Genomic DNA, 14,466 nt, shown 5'->3' on the forward strand with positions numbered 1-14,466 from the left:
TGCATGGTCATCACTTTATTTTTCTTTTATTTTATGGACTGATTTAGCATAAATACTTTTTCGGCCACCACAAGAGATTTCACTGTATTAGGAGGTTGGAGTCAAATATTGTAATTGGCTTTTTAAAGTGCTGGATCATTTGGTGAACAATAACAATTTTAGTTATTCATGCTGAGAGCAAAGTAATTAAATCTCATGCTTCAGGGCAGAGGTCTAAAGCCTGTGCTCCACTGCATCCAGTAAGGGACTCAGCTCAGTAAGTGTTGGTGCGTCCCGGCTGAGGATTGAGGGGGGCATTGTTGATGATGTCAGAGACATAAATCCTTGTTTAGAAGAGGGATATTAGGTTAGTATTATAAAAAAACAACCAAATAAATACTCAACAACAACACCAAGAACAAACCCACAAAAACACCCCCAAACATCTAAACCTAGGTAGTGTTTAAAATTGATTAGCTACATTGTGGTGAATTTCCGCCTCTTTTAAACAATAAGTTCTTGCCATTACCAGAGGACAATTTATATCTACTGATGGATTAGAGATGTGCCATTCTGTCAGTTTTATACTCTTACAGTTTATGGCTGGTATTGAAACAGCAAGTTGAATATTTCCATAGTGATTTGAAAATGTTAAGAAATTAATTTTTCTGACAAGTCTGTGGGGTATGTGCAGACTTCTGTTTGTTTATGAAGGGGAGGATTCAGAACAGTGTGACATACCCAAAATGGGGGAAGAAAGATGATCCAACTCCAGATTTGTGTCAGATAGCCAGAGCTGGCATAAGCTGCAATAATGAAGTTTGCTAAATCTTGGTCAAAATGATTACTATGAAAACCCCACATGCAGGTTAGTCCATGTGTGCTGATTGAAATTAGGTGCCTTTATGTTCCAGAAAGAGTTGCTTTTCCTGAAATGAAAATTTCGGGGCTCTTAATGATGAATACTGTTGATTTAAAGAAAATGCAAGGAATATTTCCAGAAAATGGAAACATTTCATTTTGATGACTACAGACTAAGATCCTGCATATTGAAAATAGCAGAGCATTTCAAGTAGCATTTTGGAATGATACTTTAGGGCATCTTATTTTGAAATCGCATCTTCCATTTCTTAAATACCACAAATGGAAACATTAAAATTTTAGTAACGTAAACACACTTTTTTGTTTGTTTGCTTCAGATTGAGCCGTGAATTGCAAATTAACACAAAACCATATTGTCCAGACTTTCGTTTTACCCAAAAAGGGTATTTCCTGGTGTGTCTGAGTCTGACTGAGGAGTCTCATCCATCGCACTCTGGTGCTGGGACATGCCATACCAAAAGTCCCCTGAACAGCAGGCAGACCTTTGGTCTTGGGGTTTTTTTTCATCTAAATAAAGTGCTGCATATGCACCGAAGGGATGGAAAACACGGGCTATGTTTTGAAGTCCTGCCTTCTGCTAACCATATCTTTTGCAGTTTGGAGTGTATGTCTTACACCATTAGTCAGCTTTCTGAAGGAAACCCCTTGAATCCTGCATAAGATAAACCTGCATGAATAAATTATATAGTAGAACCAGCATATGGATTTTCAGTATGCTAGCTGGCTCTTCGGCAAATGTTTACAAGAAAACTGTAGCCCACATAGAAAGTGTAATGATGGTGGCTCCTTTTAATGAAAGTGGAATTATGCAGCAGCACAGTTATCACATGCTAGTATGTGCTAAAAATACATACTGTGGCTATCCCATGGTTACATGCTCACATAGCCCTGTTGTCAATAACTGTTACTGTGTTTATCTCTTTTTAATATGGAGGCCTATACAAAGCTTTTATTTTGTTGTGTTTTAAAAATTCAGGACCATCCCATTCTTGTTTTCTTTCTAGAGCATGACGAGTGTGTAACAAACCAGCACAACTGTGACGAAAATGCGCTCTGCTTCAACACTGTTGGTGGGCACAACTGTGTCTGCAAGCCAGGTTACACGGGAAATGGTACCATCTGCAAAGGTAAGCTGCTGAAAACCCCAGGGCTCGACAGTCTTTGTACTGCATGAGGTGCTTTGTCATAGTTGACACAAATCTGGACACATGCCTTGAAGAAGGCAGACAAATTGCTAGGCTAGGCATTTAGGTCCTGCCCCTGTAAGAAGATCTTCACAGACAGATATAAAATGACTTTGCGTTTGGCAGTGTTCACAATAATTTGAGGATGATGCATACATAGATAGTATGCTCTAAAATTTGAAGTAATTATGTTTCATTTTGGTGTCAGTTTAACAGTTTCTATACATGCTATACTATTCAAGAATGCCCAAAGTTACCAACAAAGTTACCAACAAAGTTACAGCTGTGAAAACACTGTCAGATCTACACTGTCATATCTACATTGTGTGTTATCAATCACTTGCTATTTTTCTTGGATGAATTGAAATTTGTTTGGTGTGTTTTTTATTGTAAGTGGGAGAAGCAGTAGACATGCATGCACAAAACCTTTGGTGCACATGAGGTGGTGCCTTGCTTTCTAATGTTCTCATTCACTGGTAAATGTTAGAAGTGCCCATCTAGTTTTAGAAAGATGCTTACCCAGAGATACAGCGCTGCGTTTATTTCCATTGCATTTCATGTCAGAGGAGGTGATACTTAGTACTTGAGCCCAAATCCTTGGAAATCGTCAAGCTCTGAGCGTAGGATTTAGAGAATGCTTGAAAATAAAAGTAATGTAGCTGTAGGGCAGTGGGCTCAGATGCAAGAAGTGGTCCAGCTGCAGCAATACCATACCCAGTGTTCCTTGAAATTGTGCCTCAGTCCTATTGATCTGTTAGGTGTCAGAATCTAAGGGGATGGAGTTAACATGGGTAATATCCCATAAATACCTTCTGCTGCTGTGTATTATCAAAGCTAAGCAACCCACAAATTCTCTAATTGGTAAGCCTGATTAAGATCTTAGTACTTAGATTCCCTCACCTGAGTCACAGTATGATTTTTCTAAATATTCCTAACATAAATGAGCACCTTGTAAAACAAAACATGGTCCGCTTCCAGTCAAACCCATGGGTAGAGGGAGAGATGCCTGCAAATATGCCCTTTTATGCTGGGCTCCCTCCTCTTGGGAAAGGGAAAAAAGTCTTAACCTGAGGAGGTTGAAACCCAGAGCCACTTCTCTCAGAAGAGAGCTCTGCCAGTGCAGCTTACTCCAGTGCTGTGCTTGAGAGTATTCCTCAATCCTTCTGCTGGAGATGTGTCAGCTTACAAAAAGGTAATTGAGATTTTGGGTCAAAGAGAAGGTGCCTAACCTTAAGAGCAGTGCATTCAGTTCTTCTGTTCCCTGAATTATCACTCTGAATGCAGGTGTGACATTTCAGAGAGGACCTAGCTGCGCTGTGAAAGAAAAGTGCATCCCTCCCTCCTTTTTCAGTACAGAAAAGACAGTGTGCAGGAGAAAGCTCTGAGCCCATTTATTGCAATCTGAGAAATGTACTTCTCTGCAGCCCTTGCTGGGATGCCAGTGTCCTTCAGAGAGACCTGGATGTGCCTCTTGTCTCCATGGCTTTGGCAGCTTTTCATGCATGGTGCTGCCAGCTGTGCTCCTGTGTACCATGTCGTCCCTCACCAGGGAGCTTAGATGTCTCACTCAGTGCTGGGGATCTCACACCACAAGGCTGGTGCCTGAAAACTGAGAGGTGGAAAACTCACATTGATAACACTCATATTCTCTCTCAGATGAGCCTTAAGACCTCATCAGTGGTGCTGTTACACAGAGCAGCTTCAATCTGAAGCCTGGCATCTCTGCTGGCTGGTTTACAAGTGCAGAGCTAGACCAGTGCCCTGGAGCAACTCTTCATGTTGGTGATGACCTCCATTTGCCTAGTTTCACCTACAGTTTCTTGTGACCAGAGAATTTCTGACTCTGTATTGCAGGTGCAATCAGAGCACTTAACAGCAGCTGTGTTTTCTATCAGAATGATTACATTCCTTTGTCTGCTGAGGGGACTCTTTAAAGCTTAGGCGTATTCACAACTGTATCTGGAGAATGCTGTGCCAAAATATGTAAGCGCAGCTTCTCAGATTGCATTGTGCCAAAGAAAAATCCAGGGATTGACTTAAAACTGTAAATAGCAAAAGTTTTAAAGTTCTTCAGAATCCCTTGAGAGAAAATTACTATTTTTATTGTTTCGATGTAATTGCTTAATCAAGGGATAAGGTACCCAGACAATTCAGTGTTCAGTTATGCCTATTATGCCCAGGTGTTTATTTGGGCAGCAGAGAAGACCAGCACTGCCCTAGAAAGTGTCTGTTCCTAGGAAAGATGCTGCCTTTCACTGCTTCCCTGTGCATGTGAAGGAGCACATATGTAAGCTGTTGTCTTCAGATGATTTACTCTAATCTCCTTCTGTAGCTTGTCAGCCCATCTGGTCAGTGAGGCAGGGGGGGAGGGCATCAACCATCTCTTAATGACCTCTATCCTTAAGGAGAAGGCCATCTCTGCACATATTACTGCACAGACAGCATTTCGTGTCAGCCTGCCAGCAGCCCATGGCAGCCTGTGTGTCTGCTGAGTGTAGTCCTGTTACCCATGCATTGTGATTTTGTATTTTGCAGCATTTTGCAAAGACGGGTGTAGGAATGGAGGAGCCTGTATTGCTTCCAATGTGTGTGCCTGCCCACAAGGCTTCACTGGGCTCAGCTGTGAAACTGGTAAGATTATAACTGAATTTACAATGAAGGTAATCCAAAGAGAATGTTTGAGGTAATCCAAGAATAAAGGATTGTTTAAGTGTGTGGCCTGAAAGAGGAAGCTGCTACTTAGAAGTTACTCACTTTTCTTATATGCCTCCCAAGAGAATATATTGCAGCAGTTCTAATTAGAAGCACATGGACTCCAAAAATGAGAAAATTAATTAAGACATCTTGGGTTTTGATGTTTCATAATTAATAAGATTATTATAGACTTGCTTTTCACCTCAAAAGGCCTTTGGTAGCTCCTCTAAATCACTGATAATATGGCATCTAGAAATAAATTCCAATAATTGATTAATTCTGTGCTGTAAATTTGTGGCTGGTTCAGTAGTCCACCTTCCCTTCAACCTTATTTGAAGACTTCTGATTAACTCAGCCTTCTTTATTCAGTTTTAAGGCAGGTTTCATTGTTCTGACTGCTTTTGCCTCCTTTCACAAGCATTCCTTTCTCTTCCTCCTATCCCTTAGGATGGCAATACCATAAAGCCTTGTTTTAGAGCTTTATTTTTTAAGTCTTGGATCTAGTCAAATTGTACTGCCCTGCAGAGTATGCAGAATATTAATACTTAGCATCTTAAGTTCCTGTAAATAATTTCTCAAAGTTCAAATGAATTGTTTCAGCACCTTTATTTATTGTTGCAGAATTTTTAAAGACATTCTAACTGTGCATGCCTCCAGGAGAGAGAGAGAGAGAGCTTGCTTAGATTAATTGGCTTCAGTATGCTTAACAAAAGGGCAGTCTGCCACCTATGATTGACTGTTGTTGCGATTCTATATTGCCTTCAATGAATCTTCCAAACAGAGGAAAGGAGGTCATTTGAGCAAGTATTGCTTTCATCTGACTTGTAAACATGTCCAGTTTAATGAAAAACACAGACTGATCTGAATTCTGTATTATCTCATCCATTTGAGAGGTGAGAAATGTGATTGTTTTCATTCTTCTGTATTTCAGTGGATATTACCACAGTGCACAAGGGGGATGCTGTGTGAAAAGCAGTATCCTGATCGTTCATCTGTTTTTTGAATAATGTCAAAAGAGCAAGTTTTCAAGTATTCCTGTCTGTTTCACAGACTGCAAATAATGTGGTAGAGGATACCAAGGTCTCTTCAGTGTAACACTGTTGTGTTTTTGCTTGGAACAAATTGTGTGCTAAGATAATGTTCAAGTATTAAAACAGCTACTTTGTTTTAGTAATATTTGTCTTATATGCTCCTTGCAGCATTCTGTTGTTGTCAACTAAATATAATGTGTATAGTTTCAAAGCTTACATTTGTCTTTTCCAGCTTTATAACTCCTGCCCAAAATGTGTAGACTAGGAGCATATTTGCTTTACTCTCCTTGTATAGTCAATATTAACAGCCACTATCAAAGACAGATCTCACTAGTTTTTTTGAATTGCCCTTGGAAGTCCTCTCTCTGCTCTCTTCTTTAGAGGAGAACCCAGGGACACTGTTCCTGATCCAGAAAGTTCAGGCACCTTAAACTAGCTTAAATTAGTTTAAGTGCATTCAGCCCAAATGTCCTTCTCAAGCAATTGCACTGCTGGCCTAACTGACCGCCCTTCTTGCCCCTCAGAAACATATAGAAGGGCAGGTAGAGACTTGGACCAGATCTGATGCCTTTCTGGATGTCCGATCTCAGTATTTAACGTAAGGTTAGTATGGCAGTGACCTGATAATCCATAGCTAGTGATATTCCTATTATAATTTGCAGCCAGTTTGCCAGCCCCAAACCAGTTTCATAGATCAGCTTTGGCAGGAGAAGTTTCTCTGTCCTGGTAGACCTCCACTGAATATCATATTTTTTCTTACTGGTGAAATAATTAATGCTAGAAATCAGCCACAGGAGTATGGGTCTGGTTACTTCATTTAGATATTAATGTGCAGGAGTAGGATTATAATCTACTTGAACATGGCTTTGAAACATACGGTCTGAAATGCTGTCAGAGTGGCAAATGGAAGGACTGTTCTGTCAATAAAGAGGAAAAGCTGATTTGTTCTGAAATAGTATTGTCAGAAAAATGGGGCTGTATACAGCCATAAAAGAAAACCCAAGCTTCAGATAATACATATCACTCCCAGTGACTGCAACAGAGTTTCCCAAAGGTACTTCTTGTTAGGCTTGAAGTGATTCAAGACATTCACACTACAAATAATTTATGCTGGAAGCTTTACCTTTTTGAAAAGTCACAGTATCTACAAAGGTGATGTAATCTTTTCTAGGCAGACATCTTTAGTTACGGATTGATATAAAGCTGCCAAATCTATTTTTAAATCTCATGTTACTTCTGTTTCTGTTACATATATTTAAAAACTGCTTATTGAAGAATCTTGGCAATTTTAACTTACCATAAAACATATATAGAAATATATGTTTTATTCAGCTGCTGAGCCTATGAATTAATTAACAGGAGATTGAATCCATACCCTATATTTGAATAACCTAGAAAATACAGTCACCAGTTCTTCCTGTTTCCTTCTGTAAAAGGCCTTTAATAGTTCTGTTTAAATCCTTTCTCAGAGTCATAGAAAGGATGAGGTTGGAAGGAACGTCTGGAGATCGTTTTGTCTAATCTCCCTGCTCAGAGCAGGGTCAAATAGAGCTGGTTTCTCAAAACTGTGCCCGGCTGGATTTGGAGTATTTTCAGCGTTGAAGATTCCACGAGCTCTCTGGGCAGCTGATTCCATGTTCAGTCACCCTCACAGTGAAAAAAAAAAAAAGAAAAGTAAATATTCCTTTTCATTATACTCAAATGCAGATTCCCATTCCCCTAGTCCTCTTCCTGAGCATGACTGAGAAGCATCTGGCTTCCTGCAACACCGTTAGGTATTTATACATATTGATAACATCCTCCTCAGGCTTTTCATTTTCAGGCTGAATAGCTCAGCTGTATTAGCCTCTCCTTGTGTGGCAGGTGCTCTGGTCCCTTAATCATCTTCACAGTGCTGATTTGCTCCATGTCTCTCTTGTACTGGGGAGCCCAGCACTGGACCCAGCACTCAGATGTGACCTCAACAGCATGTAATAGAGGGGAAGGATCACCTTCACTTGACCGCTGGCAATGTTCTTCTTAACACAGCCCAGGAGGCTGTTGTCCTTCTTTGCTGCAAGGGCTCTTTGCTGGCTCATGTTCAACTTGGTGTCCACCAGGACCTAGAGATCCTTTTCTATAAAGCTGCTTTCACACTGGCCAGTCCTCAACCTGTACTGGTATCTGGGGCTGTTCCTTAATAGCTGTAAGACTTGGCATTCCCACTGAACTTGATAACATTCCTGTTGGCCCATTTCTCCAGCCTGTTGAGGTCCCTCTGAATGGCAGCACAATTACTTGGTGTAGCCACCCCTCCTCCAAATTTTGTATTGTCTGCAAACATGTTGAGGGAATGCTCTGCTTTCTTGTCCAAATGTTAAACAGAACTGGTCCAGTACCCAGTATTTACCCAGGTGTATGCTGCTGACTAGCCTACAACTGGACATTGTATGGCTGATCACAGCCCTCTGAGCCCAGCCATTCAGCAAGTTTTCACTCCACCTCACTTCATTTATTTAGCCTGCACTTCTTAGCTTGTCTGAGGGTGTTACGAGAGCATCAAAAGCCTTACTAAAGTTAAAATAAACAACATCCACTGCTCTCATTCCCCAACCTAGTCACCTTATTTTAGAAGGCTATCAGGTTGGTAAGGCATAATTTCCTCTTCATAACTCAATCAATGCTGCCTATTCCAAATCTCCTTATCTCCTTAATATGTTTGGAAAAGGTATCCAGGGGGATGCCATCAGCTTTCCAGGGTGGAAGTGAGGCTGAAAGATAGGAAGGATATTTGACTTTCTCCAGTTCTCAGGAGCTTCTCTCAGGCACCATGACCTTTTAAAGATAATTGAGGTTGGCCTCACAATGACATCAGCCACGTCCCTCAGCACACCTGGGTGCATCCTGTCAGGTTTAATAAACCTGTTTTTTTTCCAATTTATTTAGATATTGATCCTCTTCCATCAAGGGTAAATTTTTCTTGCACCAGACTTTCCCACTGGTCTTGGCAACTTTGTTCTCCTGAAGGCAAATCTTGCCAGTAAAGGCCAAGATGGAGAAAGCCCTGAATACCTCACTGTTTTCTGTCTGCTTTCCAAAACTGATCCTTGCACATTTGATTAGTGTCTTTGTGTTCCTTCCAGATACTGAGAGGGATGATGCTGTCCATACTTAGGCTCTGCCTATGGAGCCAGGCTTGTGTTGTAGACAGGCCATTGACCAAGAACAAGAATAAACCAAATCTGAAATAGCTGAAATTGTTGGTGTTCAGAGCATCCCACTACATTTTCAATGAGGCTGTCTACGGAGTGGCAAAGACTTGGCCTATTTCCTTGGTGCTCTTGTTGGCTGGGGAGATTTAGGGTTCTATGTGATGGGACTAACAGCTCCTTCAGGCTTTCTAATGGAGCAGAGGAGTGAAAGCAGTGATCAGCAGGGCACTGCTGAGTAGGAAGCAGAAAGCCTGCTTCTGATGAGAGAGGTCAAAAGTCTTTTGACTGAATTATCCTGAGATTGAAATGTGGTTTCGGGACAAACTCATTCACACAGAACTTGGAGCGGCTTTTGCAGTTCTGGTGGATTAGCACCAAAAGCTTGTGTTTATGGGCACAGCTGTAACTCTTTTCACCTCTATCAGCTGCCATGGAAAGGCTATGTCAGATTCCTTAAACTCATGCAGCTTTTGCAAAGAGAGTTAAAATCCTCTGTATTTAAACACGTTAATGGTTTCATGAATTTTTTTGCTTTCAAATGGGTGCTCTGTAGTGTCGGTATGAGCCATGTCTCAGAAACATGAGAAGAAGAGTCAGCTACTACTGCTAGTCAGGTACTTCCATGAGAAGAAGTATTCACTGTGGAGTGTCTTGCAGTTAGCAGAGCTATTGCAACAGCTCAGAATGATCTCTTGGAAGCTTTTTGGATTAATCATGGCCCATGCCCTGTGGAAATGGATCACTGGAATGAGAAGGAGATGAAAGAATCGTGCAGATATATCAACCTCTAGCAACTTTTTGGTGTTTTTTGTTTGTTTATTTGTTTTGTTTTTTAAATTGGTAATAGGACATAAAAATGAGACATGGGAGAAATCCTATTTCTCTTAGCAACGGATGTAGGTTGGGGCATTGTTCATGTTGGGGATGCAGTTATTGGCTTAGGGAGGTGGGGGTTATGTGTTAAAAAGTTTTTCAAGTCTTACAAAGCACAGCAGTAGTTAACCTGGTAGAGCACCCTTCTGCAGTGTAGAGAGCTGAGACTGCCAAGGGAATCTAAAAATATTGGTGCCTGTTAAACTTTTTCGAAATGCCTGGCTTAATACTGCCCTGTTTGATTGCAAACTTATTAATTCTTCAATGGCATTTTTCAATGCTATCTTAAATTGTATTTGAAAAGTGTTATTTTAGAATCCAGCACAAGATGACTGTGTTAGATCTGCTTGATGTTACTGTAACTCCCCTTTAATTTGATGACAAAGCTTTAAGAGTGGATTTGTTCTCCTAGCATATATGCATATCTGCTAGTGCATGTATACAAAGATTACTGCATTTTTTCTGCTTGTCAGCTTCTTTTGAGTATTTGTGCTTTGAGTATTCCCTTGGACTGCTTTTGATTATGCATGTGATCACATAGCGGTTTCACTACTAGTAGTGTTTTAGTGTAGTTTTTGTTAACAGGTTGGTTGGAAGTATGTAGCATTTTTATGGATGATTGGCTGTAACTTGCATTTCCTGATAATGAACTTTCCTTGGGTATCACAGGACCCGTGTCCACCTGTTCTTAAACAATCCATGGCAAGCTGCTGAAAATAAACTGGCACACAAAGCTGTCACCTTTGAAAGGAACTGTTGAGAAAAAGTCTAACTTACAGATTCGATGTTCATTCAGCCATATGTTATTACTAACAGTTGGCTTAATTAAATGGATAACTGAATTTATGAAAAAAATAATGAGCACCGGGCTATGTGAGATCACCCCCTCGTATCAGATCTCCTATCAGAAATAGCCAAAACCAATGAAAGCAAACTATTTGGCTCTTCTCTGTTTATTCCCTCCTTTTTTTCCCCATGTGTGGAAAGCTCAAACAAAAATAGTGTGGGTGTTGTGAGTACTTCATGGAGAAGGAAAATAATGTTGATGTTTCTAAAACAAATTTTTATAACTTTGTGCTTAATATTTGTAGCTCAAACTACAGAAACATAACTCAGGCAAGTAATTTGGGTGAAAATTGTTATAGACCAGATCTCTAGAGTTTTGTGCCACTTTCTATATAAGCTAAATAATTAACATGTGTGACTGTTGGTCTTTTCAGCAAATCCAAATTAATTTGTTCATGTGCACTGATCATAGTAGTAGCAGGCTTCAGATTATTGAAGACTATTATTATTCATGCTCCAAAGGAAGCTTGTGAAAACTTTTTAATTCTGATACCCCAATTATTAGGAAAATCATTTTACTGCTATTGGAATAGAAGGCTTTGCCAAAGTAACCAGAAAGCTTGTTAACTTTGCTGATTTTGCAAAAATGAAGTATTTTACTACTTTTATCATCATAAGAGAGCTGCTTCCATTTAAGCTCTTGATCCGTTGTGTTCAGCTAAAACAACCACAATCAGCTTGTGGCCAGGTACGCTCTGAAGCTAAAGCTCTGACTCAAATGACATTTGAAGCCCAGAGAGCACTGAACCAATTCTGTAAGAACTGGAATTACTTTTGGCAGAATTCTTAAAATTTCTTGGCTCCAGTCTATAGAAAACTCTCTGTAAGATGTGAAAGTATCAAAACTTTCCCAACAACTCATGAATCTGCCTTTTGTTCAGTTTTATTTTCACAATGAAGACATAAATTATGGATAGTCGGATTGGGATTTACAACAATTATATGAATAGGCTCAAATTTGTGATGCAAGTATGCAAGGTCCTGCACAAACCTAGAGTTTCAATAGTTCATAGTCTAACCAGGGGAAGCCAGTGGCATGCTGAGGTATATCAGAGCAACATACTAAATCCTTGAATAGAAAGTATATAGGGTTAATCATGTTAGGCTCTGAAATTCTTGAGTGGCTCATGGACCTTTTAATGGAGGAGGAGAAGGGAGCAAGAGCAAAGTGGAGCTAACTTGAAGGCAGAACAGACATGGACTGTCGAGAGCAATAGCTGTAGGACCTAGGGATGCTTCCATAGTTCATTTGCTTTCATAACCCACCTCTTGCTTGGATCCTCGTGTCCTGAGAATTGAGGCTGTCATTTTTGGGGAAGCTCCCAGGTTCGAGACTTAGGACATACTTTCTGGCAGGAAATGTTTTCATTACATTAAAGGGCTGACTTCAATTCACAGCAATAAGAAGATGATGAGTTAATCTTTAGGGCCTGGATACAATTTTTACAAACCAATAGTATTTGAGTATGATTTGCAGTGTAAAACATTTTAGTAGGCTCCAGTGTGCAGTAGGAACTCATCATATTCTGAAATTTAGGTCTTTTGGAGTAACTCAAGTCTGGTATTTCAACATCAGTAATTTTCAAAGTTCATAGGCTATTCAAAACTTTTCCCTTGGTGCAAGCAAAAAAAGTCATCCAGGACAAAACCCAGAGAAGCTAGATTATGGCTTGTAAGCTGTTGAGGTCCAGCTTGCATGCTGGGCTGCCTGCTGCTACAGCCCTGCAGCAGTGCTGAGGCTGGTATCAGGTCCTGGGGTAACTCAGAACCCAGCGGTGGTAGGAAGAGAGTGAAGAAGATGCTGGAGCTGACATGCCCAGCTTGTCGCTGGATTTTGATGCCCTAGCCTTGGGGAACCACTGCCATTTCTCCTCCTTGAGTCCTTTTAAGTGCTCTCCATTTTCTTGGCAAGTGTCCTATAGAAATACGGATATGTGGCGTGTTGGGTTCGTAAGTCTGTCCTTTCCAGCCATAGCTGTATTGTAGATGGAGACAGAGTTCTCAGGATCCTGTTCAAACTTTTAAACTTTTAACAGTAAATATTGAATTGTACTTTCTATTCTCAGGAGCTGAATCTCTGAAAGGAAAACACTTCTGAATTACTGCACTCACCTTCATTTAATTAATATTTTCTCTGGTTTCCATTTCAGCAGAAAAAGATGGGACCTAGCTGCTAAAAATAATGTAACGATTTTGCTGAGGATGCTGAAACATCTTGCTTTATAACTTGTGTCTTTGCTATATAAAGTCACTGCCCAGCTTGCACAGGCTTGGTAAAGAGTGGTCTGTGTTACAGTCTTGGCCTTCTCAAAAATGGCTATTTTGCATGTCAGTTACTGATTTCAGAGGCAAGAACAGTGTTGCTTGTGCTGGCCTTGGTTTATTGAGATAATGCCTGTAACTAGTGTGTTTAGTGATGCCACCTCATATTCTGTTATTCCATTTTAAATGCTGTCTTACTGCAGGAAAAACAGATTGTAGAATCATGGGCAAACTTATGGGAAACATACTATAATATCAATTTCTATGTATTCTTTAAGCATAACAGATAATTCTACGTAAAAAGACTAATATGTCATCATAATTTTTCAATTGTTGCAAAGCCCTAATAATGAATTTTGAAATACATAATTTGTGTTTTGCAGTCCTATCACTGAACTATGATTGTGCAATGTGAAACAAGCATCTTTCCATAGAATTTTTTTGGTGGCTTGAGGAGAAGTTAGCAGGATATGACTGTATGAGTTATTTCCTTACAAAGCCATACCAGTATATCTGATTGCCAAAATCTATGCACTGCTTCTGGTTGCAAAAATGTTTACTGTTTTCAAAATATAAGGTGGCGTTTGAGATTTGAACAAGCACTAGTATGGAGTAGGTTAAAATCACACAGTAATTTGCATGGTCAACTTACTGTAATTTTCCTGATGCTCGGGGTGAAAGCTATCATATTTTGTCTTCTGAGCTACTGTAGGCAAAGAGTGCCTAAGAGCAATGATTCACATACTGTTCCCCACTGTGCCCCAGTGAACCATCTAATCCAGTACCTTGGTGTTGCCCCCAAGTCCCTTCAGTACTTGGAAAGCATATCCATTCTTTTTTATTTTATTTTTTCTTTTTTGGCTTGCCTCAATTTTAAATAAATAAGTTTTGAGAACAGTAATTCTTGAAATTTGGTCCTCTGCACTGCTTACACGCTTCTGCATTGTTTTGTTTGGTTAATACAATTTTCTGATGTACTGCTTAGGGCACAGTGTATTGCATGTGCTTCTGACTGGTGATTAATAGGGGGAAATAGCCTCAGTAAGAGAGACTGTTCCAGGCAGATGGGCCTAATTTGTACTGTCAAACCTGAAATTCCTGGAGAGTCTCAGAAAAAGTTTGTTTGGCAGCTCTAGATCAGAGAATACAAAGTAGCTTTTGGTTCCTGTATTTTTGTTTATGTGTTCCTGTTGATATGCTTTACATAAAATCATGAGGTTAGGAGCTGTCATCTTCACAGCTTCTGTTCTGGTCAGGAGCTTTGTTCATATGATCTATCTGGTGAGAGGAGGAAAGAAACCAGTCAAATTATGGTCTTGAATTCATGGTTTTTCAGCTCCCAAAGTCTAAGTGTCATGGTTTAAATCCAGCTGGTAACTCAGAACCACACAGCCACTAACTCACTCCATCCTTCTTCCCCCCTACCCCCGGTGGGGTAGGGAGGAGGATCAAAAGAATGTAACTCTCGTGGGTTGAGATAAAAACAGTCCAATAACTAAGGTATAACAAAAACCACTGCTGCTA

The 14,466-nt window shown here is 40.1% G+C and overlaps 1 protein-coding gene across 1 annotated transcript in view; it reads left to right on the forward strand.

Moving 5' to 3' along the window:
* Window positions 1-14,466, forward strand: part of NELL2 (neural EGFL like 2) — a gene marked incomplete at both ends in the record, with an annotated part of 153,296 nt that overhangs the window by 109,583 nt on the left and 29,247 nt on the right. Inside the window, 2 exons of the mRNA XM_080634423.1 lie at window positions 1,866-1,988; window positions 4,581-4,676. Of these exons, the coding sequence (XP_080490549.1) occupies window positions 1,866-1,988; window positions 4,581-4,676 (219 nt within the window). The remainder of the gene's footprint in view (window positions 1-1,865; window positions 1,989-4,580; window positions 4,677-14,466) is intronic.

The sequence above is a fragment of the Psittacula echo genome (genome assembly GCF_963264785.1).
Source record: "Psittacula echo genome assembly, chromosome: 1".
Lineage (NCBI taxonomy): Eukaryota > Metazoa > Chordata > Aves > Psittaciformes > Psittacidae > Psittacula > Psittacula echo.